Source organism: Vipera berus (genome assembly GCF_964194415.1).
Source record: "Vipera berus genome assembly, chromosome: 16".
In the NCBI taxonomy this organism is placed as follows: domain Eukaryota; kingdom Metazoa; phylum Chordata; class Lepidosauria; order Squamata; family Viperidae; genus Vipera; species Vipera berus.
The window spans coordinates 1,993,960-2,015,262 of NC_138219.1; the positions used below are offsets into that span (position 1 = coordinate 1,993,960).

The 21,303-nt window shown below is 48.6% G+C and overlaps 1 protein-coding gene and 1 long non-coding RNA gene across 5 annotated transcripts in view; one reads left to right on the plus strand and one right to left on the minus strand.

Moving 5' to 3' along the window:
* Positions 1-21,303, plus strand: part of DEDD (death effector domain containing) — a 41,925-nt gene that overhangs the window by 4,946 nt on the left and 15,676 nt on the right. Inside the window, exons 1-5 of one of the 4 annotated variants that reach the window (XM_081340926.1) lie at positions 2,192-2,278; positions 3,622-4,028; positions 5,520-5,627; positions 11,354-11,500; positions 13,862-16,928. In XM_081340926.1, coding sequence (XP_081197052.1) covers positions 3,665-4,028; positions 5,520-5,627; positions 11,354-11,500; positions 13,862-14,238 — 996 coding nt within the window. In that variant the 5' untranslated portion in view covers positions 2,192-2,278; positions 3,622-3,664 and the 3' untranslated portion in view covers positions 14,239-16,928. Of the gene's footprint in view, positions 1-2,191; positions 2,288-3,621; positions 4,029-5,519; positions 5,628-11,353; positions 11,501-13,861; positions 16,929-21,303 lie in introns of those variants that run through there. The other 3 variants (XM_081340925.1, XM_081340928.1, XM_081340924.1) reach the window with 3 other exon arrangements.
* Positions 10,496-13,865, minus strand: LOC308675522. The gene is made up of 2 exons (XR_014028151.1): positions 13,441-13,865; positions 10,496-10,810 (listed from the first exon to the last, which is right to left on the minus strand). It is a non-coding gene; the product is annotated as an uncharacterized lncRNA (long non-coding RNA).

A 21,303-nucleotide genomic window follows, 5' to 3' on the forward strand; every position in this document is an offset into this window, starting at 1 on the left:
ACCATTTACTGATTGAATCGGCACAATGGTGCAAAGCATAACATGGTTGGTCTGTGTTCCCTGGGATTAGTGCGAATCTAGGGGTTGTACAGGTAGTCTCTGACGTATTTCTGTTGCTAAGTGAGGCCATTGTTAAGTGAGTTTTGCCCCATCTTACGACATTTCTTGGCAGAGTTGTTAAGTGAATCACTGCAGTTGTTAAGTTAGTAACGCAGTTGGGTAGTGAATCTGGCTTGCTTATCAGAAGGTTGCAGAAGGGGACCACATGGCCCCGGGACATGCAGCCGTCATAAATATGAGTCAGTGGCCAAGCGTCTGAATTTTAATCACGTGACCCTGGGGATGCTGCAGTGGTCATTAAGTGGTAAAAATGGTCATAAGTCATTTTTTCCCCCAGTGCTGCTGTAACTTCCAGTGGCCACTAAGTTAATGGTTTAAGTTGAGAATTACCTATAGTTGTTTCTTTATTCATTGCATTTTTATCCTGCCTTTTTGCTTGTAGTTTACTTCTGTACGCCTGGAGCTTTCCCCTAATTTTATTCCTCCACAGCAGTCCTGTGAACTAGTTTGGGTTGAATCATTTTGTGATCTTCCGTGCCTTAGATCGGCCTTGGTTTTCCTCCTTGTGGTTCAGTGGCTGAGTCGTGTCCGACTCTTCTCAACCCCATGGGGTCCCCGTGTCCTCTACTGCCTTCCGGAGTTTGTCCAAGTTCACATTTCATTGCGTTGATGACACTATCCCAAACTGGTCCTATGTCAGTGCAGTATTCCATTCCCACTAGTCCAGACATGTCAAACACAAGGCCCGGGGGCCGGATCCGACCCGCGAAGTGGTTCCATGCGGCCCGCGAAGCCATCCTGGAAACAGTGAGGGAACGGCCCCCACTGCCTTGGCCCTGGCCCAGAGATCCTCCTCCTGCCAGAGACCCCCAGATCTGTCCCACTCCTGCCCAGGCCCCCATAGGCACCCTTGATGCGAATGATGTAGAGCTGGCCACGCCCACCCAGTAGGCCATAGGCACTGTAGCCACGCCCACCCAGTAGGCCACGCCCACCCAGGTCACACCCACCCGGCCCCCTGAGGGCAACCGCAATGCTGATGCGGCCCTCAATGAAATTGAGTTTGACACCCCTGCACTAGTCAGTTGTGATCAGATCACAACTTATCAAACCATGATTAAACATGGAAGAAAAATGACTTACGACCATTTTCACACTTATGACCGTTGCAGCATCCCCATGGTCATATGATTTACATTGGGACGCTTGGCAACCGGTTCATATTTATGACGGCCGCAGTGCCACGAGATCCCCTTTTGCGTCCTTTTAACAAGCAAAGTCAACAGGGAATCCATGTCCACTTAACCACTGTCTTACTTAACGACTGCCGTGATTCACTGAACAACTGTGGCCAGAAGTCATACAACGGGGCAAAACTCACTTAACAGATTCCTCACTCAGCAATATACTTGTCTGGCTCGGTGGCGTATTTCCCAACGCCGCTGCTGAACTTTCCAATTCCTTGCATATGGGACAAGATCGTCTTCCTCACTGACAATCTTCCTGGTTTATTCTTCCTTCTTCTCTCGTCTCTTCACTCTTTCCTAGTTTGCATCGTTCAGATATTCAGTCTCCTTTTGGGTACAGGCAGTCCTTGACTTACAACCCGCAACTGAGCGCCTAATTACGGTCGTAGGTCCTGATGGTTGTTAAGCGGGTCATCATGTGACCGTGACTGATTTTTATGACGTTTCTTGTAGCAGTTGTAAAGTGAATGCTGTGGTCATTAAGTATACCCATTGTTCGCTATGGGGCATTTTTTTTAAAAAATTGGAAACTGGAAATAAATAGCAGTTTTCAGCAAAAGCATAAATCACGGTCTTGTAACCGCAGGATACTGCAAACAGCTGTAAATGTCAGCCAGTTGCCAAGTGCCCAAAATGCGGTCACATGACTGCGGGGGAAGGGGCAGCCTTTGGAACTTCAAATTGGGGCAGAAGTACCTTTTCCCGGGTCTGTCATAACTCTGGTCGCTAAGCGGCTGGTTATAAGTCGAGGACTTGTGTTGAAGGCTTCTTGAATGGCAGTGATTCCTGTGCTCAGATCAGATGCTTCTTTCAAGACGATGCTATTTGCAAACGATCTCTTTATATGCGGTGACGTTTCTGGAAGAACAGGCAAGGGCCTTCGAACGTGAATGTGGCCTGGGGTGTTTGCTGTCACAGTTGTCACACGTGGGGAGTTTACAGGCCCGGAACGCAGTCGGAATCTGCTCCTGGTATGTCAGGTGTGCAAAAACCAGCAGGCAGGTCCATGGCCTGAAATTCTTGCTAGCATTATTTCAATAAAAAAAAATCCATTTTGAACAAAAGTGTTTTTCCCCCTGCTCCCGGACACTCTCCTTCCCCACCCCCCCACCCCAAAAGTATTTTTAAGCATACTCCTTAAGCACCTTTGGCACTAAAAGAGCCGTCCCTGGCCAAGAAATGTGCTTTAGCATGTCGGTTGGGCCTCGGTCCAAGAAAAATTGCAATAAAAGGATGGTATTTTAATCGCATTCCAAATGCTTCCTCCTAGAACTAGGCTGGGATTTTTCTTAGCTTCTGCTGACCAAATTGGTTGCTTCTTTCCATTAGCGGGAGTCTGAAGCTTGGGAGGAGCTAGCTTTTCCTGCCTTTCCTGAGAGTCATAGAAGCCCACCCCCCGCCCATCCCCCCAACAAGGCCAGGGGGACAGAAGACATGACAGCAGTAGAGAGAATTGCGGGGCCCTGGGTGGTTTCGTGCAGATGTTTCATGACCCAACTAGATAACATCAGCAGTGCTGGAAGGGAGGCAGGGGGGGTTGAGGAGGAAGAGGAAGAGGAGGAGGACTGTGGGATCCTTGATGCTCTCTGAGCTTTTTATGTTTGTTTGTTTGCAGATGTTTCATTACCTAAGGAACGTCAGTCCTGCTGAGCATCTGGTTTGCTCCTTGCTAGAAGAGAGAGGGAGGAGGAGGAGGAGGAGGAGGAGGATTCTGATTCTTCTTGTGGGTCCTTGATGCTCTTTGAGCCCGGTTGTTTCCTTGCAGACATTTCGTTGCCAAACTAGGTAACCTCAACCGTGCTAAACAGAGAACAAACCCTACTCCCTTCCAGCACCGATGACGTTACCTAGTTGGGTCATGAAATGTCTGCAAGAAAACAAGCTCAGAGAAGAGCAAGGACCCCACAGTCGTCGTCCTCACAAACCTCACAATCTCTTCTAACACCCAGCAATGTTACCTAGTTGTGTTGTGAAACATCTGCAAGAAAGCCGCCAGGCTCAGAGAGTCACTAGGCCTAGGGGTAGGCAACCTTGGCTCTTTTATGACTCGTGGACTTCAACTCCCAGAATTCCTGAGCCAGCATGGCTCAGCATGGAAATCTCTCCCTTTCCCCTCAGCATGGCTGGCTCAGGAATTCTGGGAGTTGAAGTCCAGGAGTCATAAAAGAGCCAAGGTTGCCTACCCCTACACTAGGCAAAACCATTCAGCACAGCTCGTGGTCTAACTTAGGCCAGCCCAGTCTGTCTAGACTGCCGCCCGAAGGGTCCCCCAGGGCCCGCGGCTCTAAACCCGACGTGCTTCTCTCTCTTTCAGTGGCCCGGGTGAAGGAGACCCGCCTTCTCCTCCCTTCCCCTGGATGCTGAGCGGCCGGGGCCGTTTCTCGCCGTCGCCCAAGATGGGGGCCTTGAAACGGAGCCGCCAGCAAGCCTGGCCAGAAGAGGAGGGTGACCGGGAACACGGCCTCTACAGCTTGCACCGCATGTTTGACATTGTGGGCACCCACCTGACTCACCGCGATGTCCGGGTGCTGTCTTTTCTCTTCGTGGACGTCATCGATGACTACGAACGGGGCATGATCCGCAGCGGGCGGGACTTCCTCCTGGCGCTGGAGCGACAGGGCCGCTGCGACGAGACCAACTTCCGCCAGGTGCTGCAGCTGTTGAGGATTATCACCCGCCACGACTTGTTGCCCTACGTCACTTTGAAGAGGAGGAAGGCTGGTAGGACACCTCCCGCTTGGCTTTCTAAAGGGGTGGGGCGGGTGGGCTGTAGAGCATCTCTCTTCATTTGTGGATCTATGCAGGAAGTCCTCGTCTTACGACCACCAGAATTTCCTGTGCTCAGCGGGGCGGTGGTTAAGTGGAGTTGCTGCGCCTGATTTTATGGACTTTCTAACCATAGTTGTTGTAAGCGAATCCTTGAAGTCGTTAACGTGAAGCAAATCGGCCTTTCCCCTTGGGCTTTGCTTGTCAGAAGCCGGCTGGGAAGGGTCAGTCCCGTGACCCCAGAAGTCTGCAAGGGTCCTAAATACGGGCTGGTGGCCAACTGCCCAAATTTGGATCATGTAACCGTGGAGACGTGGCGAGGGTCATCCTTTTTTTCAGTGCCGTTGTAAGTTTGAATGACAACTGTTGCTAAAGGAATAGTCGTACGTGGGAGGACCGCCCGTCCACCATTGACCAAGCTGGCTGGGGAATTCTGGGAGTTGAAGTCCACAGATCTTAAAGTGGCCGAGCTTGGGAATGACTGCCCTCCACCGTCCGTAAAGGGTCCAGCAGGTTTGCCAAGCTGGACCCCGCAAAGGAATGCCTGCGTGTAGCCACGGGAAAGGCGGCGTGCAACTTGTGCAGCGACATTTTTGCATTATTTCATTGTGTTCGACAAGACACCTGCCTGACCCACCCGTTGAAATCCGTCCTGCTGCTTCTAAAAAACAAAACACAAAAGTGAAGCTTGCTCTACTGCCTTCATCCCTCCTTTGTCTGCGTGGCTGGATGTGATTTTCTCAGCTCTGGTTCTGCTTCATAGACGTTTACTCCGTTTTTGCCATTTAAAGCTGGGATAAAATGAAAACAAAAAAAAACCCAGAAACCCAGAAGTGGCTCTGGTGGATTGGGCCCTTTTCCAGAAGGCCCTTGTCTTCAGGCAAGGCGCTGGAGGCGCCCATCGCCATCCGATCTCTTTTAGGAACCGTAATTTAAAACTCCTTTTTCTCTCCTTGGGTAGAAACCTCAGGATGGCATCGTGCATGTATTTACAGGCGGTCCTCATCTTGCAACCGTTCATTTAGTGACTGTTCAAAGTTACCACGGTCCTGAAAAAAAGTGAATTATGACCATTTTTCACACTTACGACCATTACAACACGTGATCAACAATCAGACGCTCGACAACTGATTCACATTTATGATGGTCGCAGCATCCTAGGATCACGTGATCCCCTTTGGTGACCCTTCTAGCAAGCAAAGTAAATGCGGAGGCCAGATTCACTTAACAACCATGTCACTAACTTAACAACTGCACCGATTCACTTAACAATTGTAGCAGGAAAGGTTGTAAACTGGGGCAAAACCCACTTAACAATTCTTTCACTTAGCAACAGAAATTTTGGGCTCAGTTGTGGTCGTATGTCAAGGGCTACCTATATTTCAGATTATTTCGTTGCTGTTGATGTTTTGTCTTTCACACGATTTTCCTTTCTTTCCTTTTCAGTGTGTCCGGATCTTGTAGATAAGTACCTCGAAGAGACTTCGATTCGCTATGTGACACCCCGGGCCCATAGCAATACAGAGCATGTTCCTGTGCACCAACAAAAATCTGGTGAGATTTCATAGGTGTCTCCACCTCCGAAAGCTGCGTCTCCGGAGGCCGGGATGTTTGTACACTTTGGTCTGGCATCCTGGCTTGAAGGTCACCTTAACTAGAGTGGTGGGCCCCGGATATTGAGACTCTGAAAAGAGTGTAGAGATGAGCAAGAAAGATGATTAAAAAGTCTGGAGCTAAAAGATACGAAGGACGGCTGCAAGAATTGGGTACGTCTAGTGCAGGGGTAGGCAACCTTGGCTCTTTTATGACTCGCGGACTTCAACTCCCAGAATTCCTGAGCCAGCCATGCTGAGGGGAAAGGGACAGGTTTCCAAGCTGAGCCATGCTGGCTTAGGAATTCTGGGAGTTGAAGTCCACGAGTCATGAAGGGGCCAAATTTCCCTCATGCTGGCTCAGGAATTCTGGGAGTTGAAGTCCACCAGTCATAAAGCAGCCATAGTTCCCCCATGCTGGCTTAGGAATTCTGGGAGTTGAAGTCCACAAGTCATGAGGGGGCCATAGTTGCCCCATGCTGGCTCAGGAATTCTGGGAGTTGAAGTCCCCGAGTCATAAAAGAGCCAAGGTTGCCTACCCCTGGCCTAGGCCTAGGCTGCTTTAAGACTCGTGGACTTCAACTCCCAGAATTCCTGAGCCAGCCACACTGAGGGGAAAGGGAGAGGTTTCCAAGCTGAGCCATGCTGGCTTAGGAATTCTGGGAGTTGAAGTCCACGAGTCATGAAGGGGCCAAATTTCCCTCATGCTGGCTCAGGAATTCTGGGAGTTGAAGTCCACCAGTCATAAAGCAGCCATAGTTCCCCCATGCTGGCTCAGGAATTCTGGGAGTTGAAGTCCACAAGTCATGAGGGGGCCATAGTTCCCCCATGCTGGCTCGGGAATTCTGGGAGTTGAAGTCCACGAGTCATGAGGGGGCCATAGTTGCCCCATGCTGGCTCAGGAATTCTGGGAGTTGAAGTCCCCGAGTCATAAAAGAGCCAAGGTTGCCTACCCCTGGCCTAGGCCTAGGCCGCTTTAAGACTCGTGGACTTCAACTCCCAGAATTCCTGAGCCAGCCACACTGAGGGGAAAGGGAGAGGTTTCCCAGCTGAGCCATGCTGGCTCAGGAATTCTGGGAGTTGAAGTCCCCGAGTCATAAAAGAGCCAAGGTTGCCTACCCCTGGTCTAGTGAAAACAAGGAGCAGAGAGGACAGGATAGCAGTCTACCAGTATTTGAGGGGCTACCATAGAGAAGAGGGGAGTCAAAAGCACCAGAAGGCAGGACACGAAGCAACGGATGGAAACTAATCAAGGAGAGAAGCCACCTAGGAGACATTGCTTGACCATGAGAATAGTTGTGGCTGCTCCATCCCTGGAGGTTTTTAACGAGAGACTGGAGAGCCACACGTCTGGAACGGTACAGGGTTTTGTGCTTGAACGGGCTTGGACTAGAAGACCTCCAAGGGCCCTTCCAACTCCGTTACTGTTACTGTTTAGGGTTAGATTTTGTGTCCCTGGAGGGCATTTGATTTATACACCATTAAACAAATGGTTATAAAGTGAGCATACGCTCGTGGTTAAATTTTGGGATTTTGCATCCAGCCAACTGCGCTGCCCATATTTGTATGTTCTGCTCGATAATTATTATTATTATTATTATTTTAAGATCTTGAATGTGAAGGTGAGGTTTGCAGTGTTGAGCCCTGAGGCCCAAATTAATCTATGTAACAAAATCTAGGACGCTAACTTGCAGTCTATCACTAGTTAATGATAAATGGTGGTGGGCTTTAATTGGGTTGCGCACCACAGCAATGGCCTGCGGTTGAAGTAATCGGTGGGTTGTCTCCAAGACGTTTCTGACGTAGGGCAGCTGTCATCCGTTTTCCTAGCTCGGGTAGATAAAGGTGCGTGGGAACACGTCGTCCCGGCAGTCTGTTTCCTTGTCTCTGTCTATTAATAGGACTTAGATGAAACTTGGATTGGATTGTAGGTCACAGTCTTAGAGGATTACAGGAGCTGTGAAGCGTTCACAGGCTTTCTGCCACCGCTATACGCCACCCAGTCTCTCGTGGACCAGCAAAATGTTCCTTTTGGCAAAAGTGAGAGAGAGAGAGAGGGAAGGGAATGGGAAGGAACAAAACTAGACAGAGACAGGATGAAGGAATAAGGTGACTGAACAGGGGAGAGAAATCCACTTAAAGTCTTACCTGGTGTGTGTGTGTGTGTGTGTGTGTGTGTGAGAGAGAGAGAGAGAGAGAGAGAGAGAGAGAGAGAGAGAGAAATTTCCTCCCCACCAGGCAATCACAGTCTCCAGGAAGGAGATCTGCAGTCCTTTGCAACTCCAGCCCAATTTATAGATCAGGGCTTTTCAACCAGTGGCACGGGTACCACCTGTGGTACATTGGCACCTGGCAGGTGGTACGCGACCATCCTAGGAAAGTGGTAGCGGGGGAGGGGAATGAGCTGAACCGGTGGCAGCACCGCACAAGCCTGAGCGAGATACGGCTGGAGCTGCAGGGCTGTCAGGGCTCAGCGGAAGGGCCAGGATCAGCGCCAGAATCCAGCTGGAGCTCAGCGCTGATCCTGGCGCTTCTGAGCCCAGAAGAAGCGCCGATCAGCTGGTATGTTGCAGCATCTCCAGGGTCTTGTGATTTACATTCAGATGCTTGGCAATTGATTCATATTTATGATGTGTCCCAGGGTCATGTGAAGTGACCAAAACCTGCTGCAGCCACCCAGCAAGGGGGGCGGGATAAAAACCCAACACCCCCACCCCACCCCCACTGCCAATCCTGAACAGAAATGCTCACAACCATGAAAACCTCGGACAGGAGGAAGAGCGCCGCCGGGCGGGCAGGCAGGTGTCTTGTTCGGCTGTGGCTTTTGGGGGGGGCACTTTTTTCAGTGCCATTGTAACTTCGAACAGTCACTAAGTGAACTGTTGTAAGTCAAGGACTACCTGTACTTCATCACTTTTTTCCGGTTTGGGGGAGAGGGGTCATCATGTTTTTGACACCTTGCTAGGCAACTGGTGGTACTCGGATGTTGCCATATCCCAAAAGTGGTACAGTGGGTGAAAAAGTTGAAAAGCCCTGGTATAAGATAACTGTTCAGTGGTTAAAGATGCTGAGCTCGTCAACTGACCCACCCCGTTGCGCGGCACTCAGGCCTCAAGCCCGTTCTTGCCTCAGCTCCTGCCCTCCTAGCAGTTGGAAAGCAGGCAAGTGCGAGTAGAGAAATAGGCATCGCTTCCGTGGGAAGGCAACAAGAGTTCCGTGCGCCTTTGGCGTATAGCCATGCTGGCCGGAGGGCCGCGGAAATTAGTCTTCGGACCACGCTGGCGCTCTCGGCCAAGAAAGGGAGGTGAGTCGGAGACAACTTTACCTTTATTTGGGAAATAAATCCCCGGCTCCTCCTGACTCAGCCTGGTCCGTGTTGGGACAGGCTCTGCACTAGGTCCCTGTGCCTGTCGCTGTTGTGACACAGCTCTTTTATGTCCTGTGGATTCCTGGGATGCGAAGAAGACCTTGTCAAAGGTGGCTGGGGATCATTGGTTTTGTGTTCCGGTGATAGTAGCTGTAAAATGGGGCCCCAAGAGGGGCACTCGCCCCTGGAGGTGGCTGATGGGGTATGAAGACCAACCGCATCCCCATCCCATCTTGGTTTTTGCTTTAGTGTAGGTTCTTAATATTTTAATTGAGGGAACGATTTTTTTTACTTGTTTTACCACTTGTAACCAAAAAGAATCACCTCGTAGGAGGCACAAGTGGCATAAAAGTTTAATCAGTAAAAATAAAAAAATTGGGTGGAGGTGGTATTGAGATGGGGTTCTTCCATGTTCGTAACTAATTAGACTAGAGCATTTTTGATCGGTTCTTTCACGGGTGGGCGCTACAGACTTGAGACCAGCCCGACTGAAATCTGCATGGGAATTTCTGCCTGATAACCTACCCCCCCCCTCCAAACTTACCTTTCTTTTTGCAGTTCCTGGAGTTGCCTGCAACGTTTTGACCAGGTTTGAGAAGCACCGCTTTAAGATTGCTGGGTCTTTCTTATTAATTTCACCCAGTGTGCTTAACCACGTCAGCGAAAAACCTGGCATCCCCTTTTACACAGCATGACGAACCTGGCTAGTTTTGGATTTTCGTGGTTAGCGTGTTGTACAAAGTCACTCCCCAAATCCTGAACTTGGTCTGATTTTAGTGCACAAACTGTTGCTCAAACAGGCGGTCCTTCACAACTGTTTTGTGTGCTTATTTAATTAATTAAAGGATTTGTATGGATATATCTCAAAACACAGTCCTGGGGAGCTCACGACAACAAATATAATAATAATAATAATAATAATAATAATAATAATAATAATAATAATAATAATAATAATAATAATAATAATAATAATAATACCAACCCAGACTATAAAACCCATAAAACGTAACCCAAACCCCTGAATCATCCTGCTTGAGCAGTGGGGGTGGACTAGAAGACCTCCAAGGTCCCTTCCAAACTTTTGATTCTATGTTCTGCCTTCTGCATTGCTATCTTTCAGCAGCATATTTGCCAAACTGATTTCCTGTCATTTTTAGATAGGAAACCCATGCAAAACTCTTTATCACAACGAGTGCCCCTTTATAAAAAAAAAACAAACCAAAACCAGTATCCAAGACACCTGAGCAAATCTCACCTTTGCCTCTCTGAATGACCTCGGGAGACGCAGTTTGGGAAAGCGGCCCCCAGAAACAAAGGTTGTGGGGGATGGGGAGCGTTTCAGAAGGGACCTTCCTTAGTTTTCCTTAGAGTAAAAGGTCTTTCAGCCTTGCAAAATTCTGTTTATGTCAGAACCCACTTCAGCCCACATCTGAAGAAAGAAGGACTCTTGGAGACACGGCTGTCCAAGCGGGAACTTTTACTAAGCAATAGAAGATAGCGGGCATAATAGACAGGATCTGAGAAATCCCTTCACAGATCGATCTTTTTTAAATGTCCCCAAGCAAGTCCCACCCCTCAGTTCATTGGGTCAGTTCCGGATCAGCCAAGTTCCAGGTGTCAAACCCCTCGTGGGAAGAGGAGAGGCATCAGTCCATCCGTAGCAGAATCATTTCCACCCCCTCACCTTCCATCTGGAGAAACAAACCAGATTCCAGAGGGTTTCACTCCTCCCGTTTCCGGGGTTTTAGTTGCCCGTAAGATGAGAGGGAAAATGCCTAGTGAGAGAGTAATTGATCTTACTGTGATGGATGGCAGGCAGGCGGAATAAACAAAAGGTTACATTTGAGGAAGGAAGTGAAAGCAATAAAACCCCATGCTTGTTCCCTCTAAATTTAAATTTAATGGCAGAATACAGAGGTTGGGGGGGTTGTTGAGATTTGGGTCTGCACAGAAAAGATAGTTAGAAATGGATTCTGACACTTTCTGTAACCCAGTGTTTCTCAACCTCAGCAACTTTAAGATGGGTGGACTTCAACTCCCAGAATTCCCCAGCCAGATAGGGCTAGTACTCCTGGTGGTGCTTCTTGTCTGGACTACCTCGCAGGGCTCATAAGAATGGCTATCCTGGTTCTGCAAGACCAGGGGCTGCTCCCAAGCCACCCGACAGTTTCCATGCCTTTGGGAGAGCTAGAATTCACCATCTCCCAGTCTCTCTCCTTCAGCACTAAACCGCTAAATCCAGCTGACTTTGCTTCATTTCTGCGTCACCCAAAGCCAACCTCGTCTGGCCTTGAACTCTTGATCTTTGTGTTCCGCAGTGCCTCCCCACCACCCGCTGGTCTGCTGCTCCTCTTCGGGCCCCCAGATCTGCACCAAGAGGTCCGGCCGCGGAAGGGCGCTGCTTGGGAATCAGCGGAAAAGAAGGAAGTCCGTGACGCCAGACCCGAAGGACAAACAGACCTGCGGTGAGGTTCCCGACAACCACCTTGTGTGTCTTTTAAAAAAAACCAAAACTTTATTAAGCAAAATACAATGCTGGAGAAAAACACAGACCTTTCCAGCAGGGAAGATTTGGCCTTTGAGAGACACGGGTGTCGTTCGTGGCCTGGAGCAGTAGCAGTCCGTGCCAGACCAGGGGTAGGCAACCTTGGCTCTTTTATCACTTGTGGACTTCAGCTCCCAGTGGCTGGCTCAGGGATTCTGGGAGTTGAAGTCCACAAGTCATAGAAAGAGCCAAGGTTGCCTACCCCTGGCCTAAGCCTAGGCCGCTTTATGACTCGTGGACTTCAACTCCCAGAATTCCTGAGCCAGCCGTGCTGAGGGGAAAGGGAGAGGGTTCCAAGCTGAGCCATGCTGGCTCAGGAATTCTGGGAGTTGAAGTCCACGAGTCATAAAAGAGCCAAGGTTGCCTACCCCTGGCCTAAGCCTAGGCCGCTTTATGACTCGTGGACTTCAACTCCCAGAATTCCTGAGCCAGCCGTGCTGAGGGGAAAGGGAGAGGGTTCCAAGCTGTGCCAGGCTGGCTCAGGAATTCTGGGAGTTGAAGTCCACGAGTCTTAAAAGAGCCAAGGTTGCCTACCCGTGAGCTAGACTAAAGTATTTTTCAGGAACAGCCAGTTTGGTGTAGCGGTGAAGATGCTGGCCTAGAAAGTTTGTAGTTCTGCCTTAGGCGTGAAAGCCGGCTGGGGGACTTCAGCCCAGCCCCTCTCTCTCAGCCCAGCCCAACTCACAGGGTTGTTGTGCGGAAAATAGGAGGAGGAAGGAGTACATTCCCTGCCTTGAGTTTATTTATAAAAACAATACAGGCAATTCTCGACTTACAACCACAACTGAGCCCCAATTTTCTGCTGTTAAGCAAGACATTTATTAAATGAGCTTTGCCCCATTTTACGACCTTTTTTGCCACAGTTGTTTAGCGCATCCCTACCGCTGTTAAGTCAGCGTAACATGGTTGTTAAGTGAATCCGGCTTCCCCCGTTGACTTGGCTTGTGAGAAGGTCGCAAGAGGGGACCATGTGACCTGCCCAGGACACTGCGACCGTCCTAAGCACAAGTCAGTTGCCAAGGATCTGACTTTTGATCACGTGACCAAAGAGGAGGCTGCAACGATTGTGTGAAAAATGGCCATAAGTCCCTTCTTTTCAGTGCCGTTGTGACTTTGAACAGTCACTAAACAAACTGTTGTAAATCGAGGACTAGCTGCGTTAGTAGTTCAAGCGAGACTAGATTAACATGTTTTCCAGTTAGAGAGCCAGTTTGATGTAGCGGTGAAGTCTAGAAACGAGGAGGCTCTGAGTTCTAGTCCTGGCTTAGGCATGAAAACCAGCTGGGTGACTTTGAGCCAGTCCCTCTCGCTCACCCCAATCTACCTCACAGGGTGGTTGTTGTGTGGAAAATAGGAGGAGGAAGGGTACATCCTTGAGGTTTTTATATATACAAATAAGTTTGAAATGATCATATCACTCTCCCTTTATTCTTTGTTAGCAAGCCAAAAAATTTACACAAAATGAGCTGCCACTGCTGTGGCTACTGCCTGTAGATGGCCTTGGGCTAGGCTGAAACAGGAACTAAGATTTGTCCCGTGTCTGGGACTAAGCAAGTGTATTCTGAATGCTTAACAAACATTTAACGTGTGTGTGTGTGTGTGTGTAAATTTTTTGGCTTGCTAACAAAGAATATATATAAACAATAAAGGCAGGATAAAATAAAAGAGATAAAAATAAACAAATAGCCTTCCCTTGCTCAAGCTCTGCCCTTCCCGGGGCTCGTTCCCTTCTCCGCCTTCTGAGGCTTTAAAATTTTGGTTCCCCAAGTAAGCAGTCGCCGATCTTTCAAGGGGGGGGGGAGATTTTCAGAAGAGTCCCACAGGAAAGTAATTAGGGAAATAAGAAAAGTAAGGTCTCACCCAAATCCTCCAGATTGCTTCGTTGTGCTCGATGGTGATTTTGGCTTTTGGCAGGGAACGGCTTAATGATCGGCCATATTAATGGCCGATCTCTTCTTCTTTGGGCCAGAGGAGCTGCTCCTGATCAAAACGGAGGGCTGCCGCCCTTTTGCGATCACAGAGAGGGCCTCCTCACAGTGGTCGCCCCTCCAGGGCGACTTTTGACCCCTTTCAGGGTTCTCCAAGGAAGAAAGACCGGACGGCGGGGAGAGCATCCTTCCCGAACGTCCGTCGGTGCCGCACGTGCCTGAAAATATCCTCCTCCTCTGCCTTCTGAGCTGGGCCGGATTTTGAATTTCCCCCTAGCCAAAAATCCCGTAGCTGAGATTTTGGCTGAGGCTTGGGCTGTGTTGCCTTTAATGTGTCTCTCCCCCCCTGGCAGATATCCGCCTCCGGGTCCGGGCCGAGTACTGCCAGCACGAGAGCGCCCTGGAGGGCAACGTCTTCTCCAACAAGCAGGACCCCCTCGAGCGCCAGTTTGAACGTTTCAGCCAGGCCAACACGATCCTGAAATCCCGGGATCTGGGCTCCATCATCTGTGACATAAAGTTCTCGGAGCTGACGTACCTGGACGCCTTCTGGCGCGACTACATCAACGGCTCCTTGCTGGAGGCCCTGAAGGGCGTCTTCATCACAGACTCGCTCAAGCAAGCCGTGGGCCACGAGGCCATCAAACTCCTGGTCAACGTGGACGAAGAAGATTACGAGGTTGGCCGGCAGAAACTCCTGAGGAACTTGATGCTGCAGACGGCGCCTTGATGGCTCCCCGGTGGTGGATGTTTTCGTTTTTCCCTTTTTCTCCCTTCGCCCTCTCCGCAGGCTCCCCTTTGGAGGAACTTTTCGTTTCGTTTCGTTTCGCAAAATTATTTTCCTTAAAAAAAAAAGAGAGGGGGGGGGAATGTCTCCGAGGAACGAAATCGGTCACGTACTGAATGAGTCTTTTCCGTGGGAGGATACGCTGGTTGTTTTTTTTTCTTCTTTATTCCCCCAGTTGGGAACTGGAAACGGGGGGCCAGGAGCGTCGAAGAGGCCGTCCCGCCCCCCCGCCTCGAAGGAGCCCCTATTCCTGGGCTCGCTGAGCATCAGGGACACCCCCCCCAAAGATGCTCGGCGGTTCTTTCTTACCGTCTCCTCTCTCGTGCTGTCCGACTTTTCTGTTGTTTTTGGTATCGTTGCCATCGGTTCGATTGCCTGCCGTGGCCCCCTCCCCCCCTGATGCCAGGCCCCCGAAGGCCGGCCCTCAGTCCGTCTCTTCCCGTGAAAGAAGCTGTTCTGGTCCACGGGTCCCTCTTCCTGCCTCTGGGAAGGGGCAGAAAGGGAAACCTTGGCTCCTAGGCAGGGGAGGGGCTCTGCCTCCTCCTCCTCCTCCTCCTCTGTTGCCTTTGGTTTTTAATTTGCACTGAGCTGCTCCCCGTGTGGGGGAGTGGTCTTAAAGCAGGGGTTCGGGCTTAGTCACGGTTTGGCAAGGGAAGGGCCAGGGTGGCGAGTGGATGGAGGGGGTCTCGTGCGAAGGCAGCAGCTGAGGTGGGGCAGGAGATGTGGGTCCAAGTACGAGAGGGAGGGGGGGGGCTTTGAGCCACGGCCGCTAATGCTGAACCCCACTTTGGGGCGGGGGAGGGGGCTTCCTCGTGGATCAAATAGGACAGGGATTTCCAACCTTGGTGGGCTTCAATTCCTGGCGTTACTGGCTGGGGACTTCTGGGAGTTGAAGTCTGCAGGTCTCCCGAGTTGCCAGAGCTGGAGACCCCTGAAACAGGAGCCCCCCGCCCCCTTTGGCTAAGCAGCTCCCCCAAGACCCTCTTGGCTCTTCTCTCGCTGCCCTCCTTCCCAGCCCTCCCACCCGTGCCTTTTCCTCGCCTCCAAAGATGAAGGAGAACCGTCTTCCCTCTTCCCTCCTCAGCCTTGCAACCTCGGTGGACAGCGGCCCACCTGCCTGGGGGGTGGCTGGCCGAGAGAGGGGAAGAAAGGAAGACTCTGCCAGCTGGAGAAGGAGCCCAGGCTTAGGAGGGGCACCCCGTGTGGCCGGGGCCAGCTTTGGGGGGGGTCCCGTTGGTTTAGCTGACCGGTCTGTTCCTCCAGGGATCTCCCCTGTCCCGACCTCCCCACCTGTGGCACAAAACTGCATAGCCCTGGAAGACGCTCGCAGGCAGACCAGAGAGGCCCCCGCCCCCCTCGCTCCCCTCGGGGCTGAGCGCAGCGCTGGTTGCACCTGAATTTTCGTGTTTCTTTGGGGTGATGGCCGGGGGACTCTGCCGGGGTTCGGCTGGGAGGTTACGTTTTTGGTAGCCCCCCCCCCAGACCCGCCTCTCTTTTCCCCGTCAGCTGCTGGGGCTCCGTTGGGTGAGAAAAAAGAACAAAACCAGCTTGGGAGGAAGGAATGGGTGCTGTGATTTGCGCTGGATTTCTTTCTGTCGGGTACTCGCATACGCCGTATTTTATTTCTGCCCCCCTTAAATCACGGGAAAGCCTTGACAAGCAGCAGCCAGACCTGTTTTTTTTGGGGGGGGGGCTGTCCCAGGAAAGACCCCGCCCTTTGTTTAGGAAGGCTCCCATCCAGCAGGGGATGGGAAGGAATTGGGAGGTGCCCAGCAAGCGTCCAGTTTATGCAGCCATAAGCTCAGGTGGGCCATTTCACGGGGAGGGAACTGACAGGAAAAGCGGGTTTCTGTCCTGCACGGAAGATAAAGGGCATTTAATTCACCCGGAGACTCGGATCTGTACGGGTTTGGGTTGCGATTTGCCCGTTGGCTCCTATTTGCTGGCAACGGGCTTTTTCACTTTTGCCAAGAAGGAAGGTGGTTAGGGGCGCTTCGGATTTGGTTCGGAAGAGACCCTCGTCCTTTGGAGCCTGCGCGAAAGAGCGAATGCAGTGCCTTCGTCCAGCTCACCCAAGCGGGCGCCTCTCTTTCTAAAATTGCACAGCTGCCCAGCTTAAAAAAATTGCACAGGCCGTTTTTGAGGTGTCCCCTTTGGTGAGCTGCTTGCGGGGGCTGCATTGGTTCTTGTGCCGGGGCCAAAACTGGGGCCCCCTTTTTCCAAGACCAAAGCACTGGGCAGTTTGTCTCAATTTCCCCCCATTTTTCCTCTATAAAGACCCACTACACCTGTCTGAAGTGAATCCAGGAAAAATTAGGACCCCCGACTCCATTGGCTGCATAAACTATCCCCGAGCCTGGGAAATGGAGCGAGCTGCCCTTCGCTTGGCGTAAAATGGTCCAGCCGGACGTCGGAGATTTTTCCCCTATTCCTCCGGCTGCCTCGGGAAGTACACAAAAGGCCAATCATTGCAAACCCTTATTATTTCATGATAATTCTGGCACAGATTTGTGTAAAATTGGTGACTTTTTTTTTAAGGCAATGTCAGTGCAACTGGTCATGTTCCCTAATGTACCTTTTGTTTTGTTTTTGTTTTTTTCCCCTGAAATGATAATAAAAAAAATCTGCCTTTATTTGGTGCAGCTGTTGGGGTCCCTGGAGTAGTGTGTGCCGACAGAACAAAGCTTTCTGAGTCTGTGTAAGTTAGTTGGTGTCCTGGAAAGATTTTTTTACAAGACGTAATACGTGTTTCCACCTCAAAACATAGATGGGTCAGGGGTCTCCAACCTTGGCAACTTTACAACTTGTGGACTTCAACCTCCATAATTCTTGCTGGCTGAGGAACTCTGGGAGTTGAAGTCCACAAGTCGTAAAGTTGCCAAAAGTTGGAGAGCCCTGGGTTAGGATATATACCTTGTAGATCCCGAAATAATTTTTTTATAAGTTTTTTTTATTAATTTTCTCATATTACATTCACATATTGGAAAAGCAATGTAGTGATTGGGTACAATAATTCCATTACAATTGAATAACATCCATACCGATCTCAAAATTTGACAGTAACTAATTCTTTCCCCTTTAATATGTATGTGTCTCACAAACCAATCATGCAAAAAATAACTTTCTAATATTCACCAATATTCAGTTTATGCATATCTTAATTAATTTAACATTCAAACTTTAAGACAATTATTGACCTAATAGTTTTTTCTTAATTTTAATTTTCCATTGATATTTTAAATTAACGTTGATTTTTATCATTTCCAAGTTTTAAATGACCCCAATTTGTATCACAGTTCCCCCACTGTCTAATGTTTAAAGTATACCTCTTATTTATATAAATTCTCGCAATCTGTATCCGCAAATTAAGAATATAATGTAATATTTTCTCAAGTCTCCTAAAATCTCAAGTTTAATGCACAATTTTTTTTATTTTCATATATAACATTTCATCTTTTTCCCTCTATATCTACTATCTAGCCCAGGGGTAGGCAACCTCGGCTCTTTTATGACTCATGGACTTCAACTCCCAGAATTCCTGAGTCAGCTGACACAGGAATTCTGGGAGTTGAAGTCCATGAGTCATAAAAGAGCCGAGGTTGCCTACCCCTGATCTAGCCAGTCAGTAAAATAATAAGCTTTTCTCAGTTTTAGTTTTCCCTTAATATTTAAATTTAATGATTTATATTTATTTTCCCCAAATTTTTAATTAACCACAATTCCTTTATGACCATTCCTCACAATATCTAGTGTTTAGAATATACACCTTATATATAAATTCTTACCATCTACCTCAGCAAATTAATAACACAATATACCATTCTTATTTTCGTATTTATGCTTCTAAATTTTACATAACCAAAATTTTCTTTTTCTCAAGACATTACAATATCTTATATTCAGAATGCATGTCTTATCTATTTGGGTCTAGTCTATTTTAAATATGTGGATCCCAACCCCATTTCTTTTCAGTCTTATTCTTGCTTTTTTTCTTTGCCAAATCATCTTCCTTGTCTTTGCTTCTGAGTCGTCAAGCAGATCTCCTTGTATTGTTGTGGCTATCATTTGATGTTGAAGAGACCATCCAATTGCCATTTTTTTGAAAGAACAACTCTAGCCAGTTGTCTCCTTGTTTTTCCATCTCGATGTGACTGTCCCGGAGTCTTTCATCTGCTCTTCTTTTTGATCCTCAGGTTCTTTCAGATTTATGGAGAGAGTCCTTTCTTTTTTCTCTTTTGTCAGTTTCTTTTCTTTATCTTCCATCATCTGTGTTTGTTGAATAGTAACGTCTTCTGTCCTAGTATTTACTTGTTCCACTTTTTCTGTAGTGTTCTGTGTAGATGATTCTTCAGTTGTAGTCGTAGTTTGACTTTGCGTACCCGGGCTGCTTTCTTGTTTTTTCCTGCCATTTCTTAATTCATCATCAGCTATGCGAAGAGTTTGGATGATCGCTTTTAACATACAAAGTATATCCTGTTCCTTCTCTGCAGAAAAAACTCCATTCCTGATTTTCTTCCATTATATTAAATGACAGGCTTATAGTCAAAAAAACCCCACTGGGTACAAAGCAGAGGGCTGAGTTTCTTGCAGCTGGTGTCTCAGGTTGCATATATCTTATCTACTTTCTGACTTGTAAACAAGCCTCTCTTCAATAATAATAATGACAGGCTACAATCTCAAGTTTAGCCAAGAGATGTCATCAGAGTTGTTTTGATCTTTTCAGTTTTTTCCCCTTCTGTTTTAGAAGATAAAAACCCAGATCTTCAGTAAAAGTATAAAATAAAAATCAGAAGAAAATTAAAATTGTGATAGTCCACCAATTTTAAAAGTAAAGTTCCAATTTGGATCCAATGTTTTTTTGACATTTTTTTTAAAAAAAACCTCCCCTGCGTGGTCAGTCACCACTGTTTCTGGAGGGAGGGGTAACATCTCCCTCCCCTCTCCACAGGGGGAAAAATACTTAGCAGCTTCTGCAGGTACAAAAAATAATTCGGGTATAAAAGAGATAGATCTCGCCCAGTCTCTTCCGCGCTGCTTTGAGGTTGCCTAGGGACAAGCCATATTTCTATGGCCGGTCCTTTTGTCTGCCAGGTTGGAGGGGTTGCCGGCTCTAGCTGGAGAGCTACCGCTCTCCCGCGATCCAGCAAGAGCCTCTTCTAGCTGGTCACCTCTTCGGAGCAACTTTTGGCCCTTTTCAGGGACCCCCAGCAAAGCGAAACTGGATGGGGGAGAGAGCGAGTCTCCCAGTTGTCCGTGGCGGCTGTGCGGCAAACCGGAAGTCTGATTGTGAAATAATTTTATGGCACTCGATTTACGACCACGATTGGGATCAGGATTTCCATTGCTAACTATTGAGTTGTGTCCAATTATATGACCTTTTTTTGCTATGGTCATTAAGTGAACCACTAAGTGCAGTTGTTAAGCGAATTGTGGCTATTAAGCAAATCTGGCTTCCCCCGTTGACTTTGTCAGAAACTGGCTTGGAATGGTGATTACATGACTCCGGGACATTGCAACAGTCATGGAATAGAGCTGGAAGGGACCTTGGAGGTCTTCTAGTCCAGCCCCCTGCTCAAGCAGGAGAACCTATACCAGGGGTCAGCAACCTGAAACAGTGAAAGAGCCACTCGGAACCAGTTCCCTCACAAAAGGAAAAACTGGGAGCCGCAAAAAAATGTGCGCATGCGCGTACATGCGCGCATGCGCAGAACAGGGTTTGACTGAAGAGTGGAGCCAAGGCGAGATATGCACCTATCCTGCATATTTGAATTGATTGGTTGAACTTTTTTAGTCCCACTTTTTTTTTTTGACTCCTCATGGCAGAAGACCGGGAGCCGCAGGAGACGGCTGAAAGAGCCGCATGTGGCTCCGGAGCTGCGGGTTGCAGACCTGTGCCCTATACCATCTCAGACAAGAGACTGTGTAGCCTCTTCTTAAAAATATCCAGTGATGGAGCGCCCACAGTTTCTGGAGGCAAGCTGTTCCATTGGTCAATTGTCATGTTAGGAAGTTTCTTCTTCATTCTAGGTTGCTTCTCTCTTTGGTCAGTTTTCATCCATTGTTTCTTTTTTATTTTATTTTATTTTTTTTATTGAAAAGTTTTAACATACATTGTTTCTTGTCCTGCCCTCTGGTGCTTTGGGGAATAATGTGACCCCCTCTTCTTTGTGGCAGCCCCTCAAATACTGGAAGACTGCTATCATGTCACCCCTGTTTCTTCTTTTCTTTAGACTAGCCAAACCCAAGTCCTGCAGCCGTTCTTCGTATGTTTTAGTCTCCAGGCCTTGGATCATCTTAGTTGCTCTTCTCTGAACTTTTTCCAAACTCAACATCTTTTTTTTAGTGTTGTTGTTGTTGTTAGCTGCGAAGTCGTGTCTGACCCATCGCGACCCCATGGACAATGTTCCTCCAGGCCTTCCTGTCCTCTACCATCTTCTGGAGTCCATTTAAGCTCATGCCTACTGCTTCAGGGACTCCATCCAGCCACCTCATTCTCTGTCGTCCCCTTCTTCTCTTGCCCTCAACCTTTCCCAGCATGAGGCTCTTCTCCAGTGAGTCCTTCCTTCTCATTAGGTGGCCAAAGTATTGGAGTTTTAGCTTCAGGATCTGGCCTTCTAAAGACCAGTCAGGGTGGATCTCCTCTAGGACTGACCGGTTTGATCGCCTTGCAGTCCAAGGGACTCGCAGGAGTCTTCTCCAGCACCAGAGTTCAAAGGCCTCAATTCTTTGGCACTCAGCCTTTTTTATGGTCCAGCTTTCACAGCCATAATTAAAAAATAAGAATAATCAAATAAATTAAAAACAGAAACCGAAAGGGCAGACTTGATGGACCACTAGGTGTTTTTCTGGTGTCAGTTTTCCATGTAAAGGGGAGAACAAGCAACTGTTCCCATTTCTCCAAGCTGGAGGGGCTGAACATAACACTTGGAAATTTTCGTTTGCAATTTGGTGACCTCAGCAGCTCCCGGTAGTTACTACATCAGCCCTGAAAACGCCTTATCTAAGCCT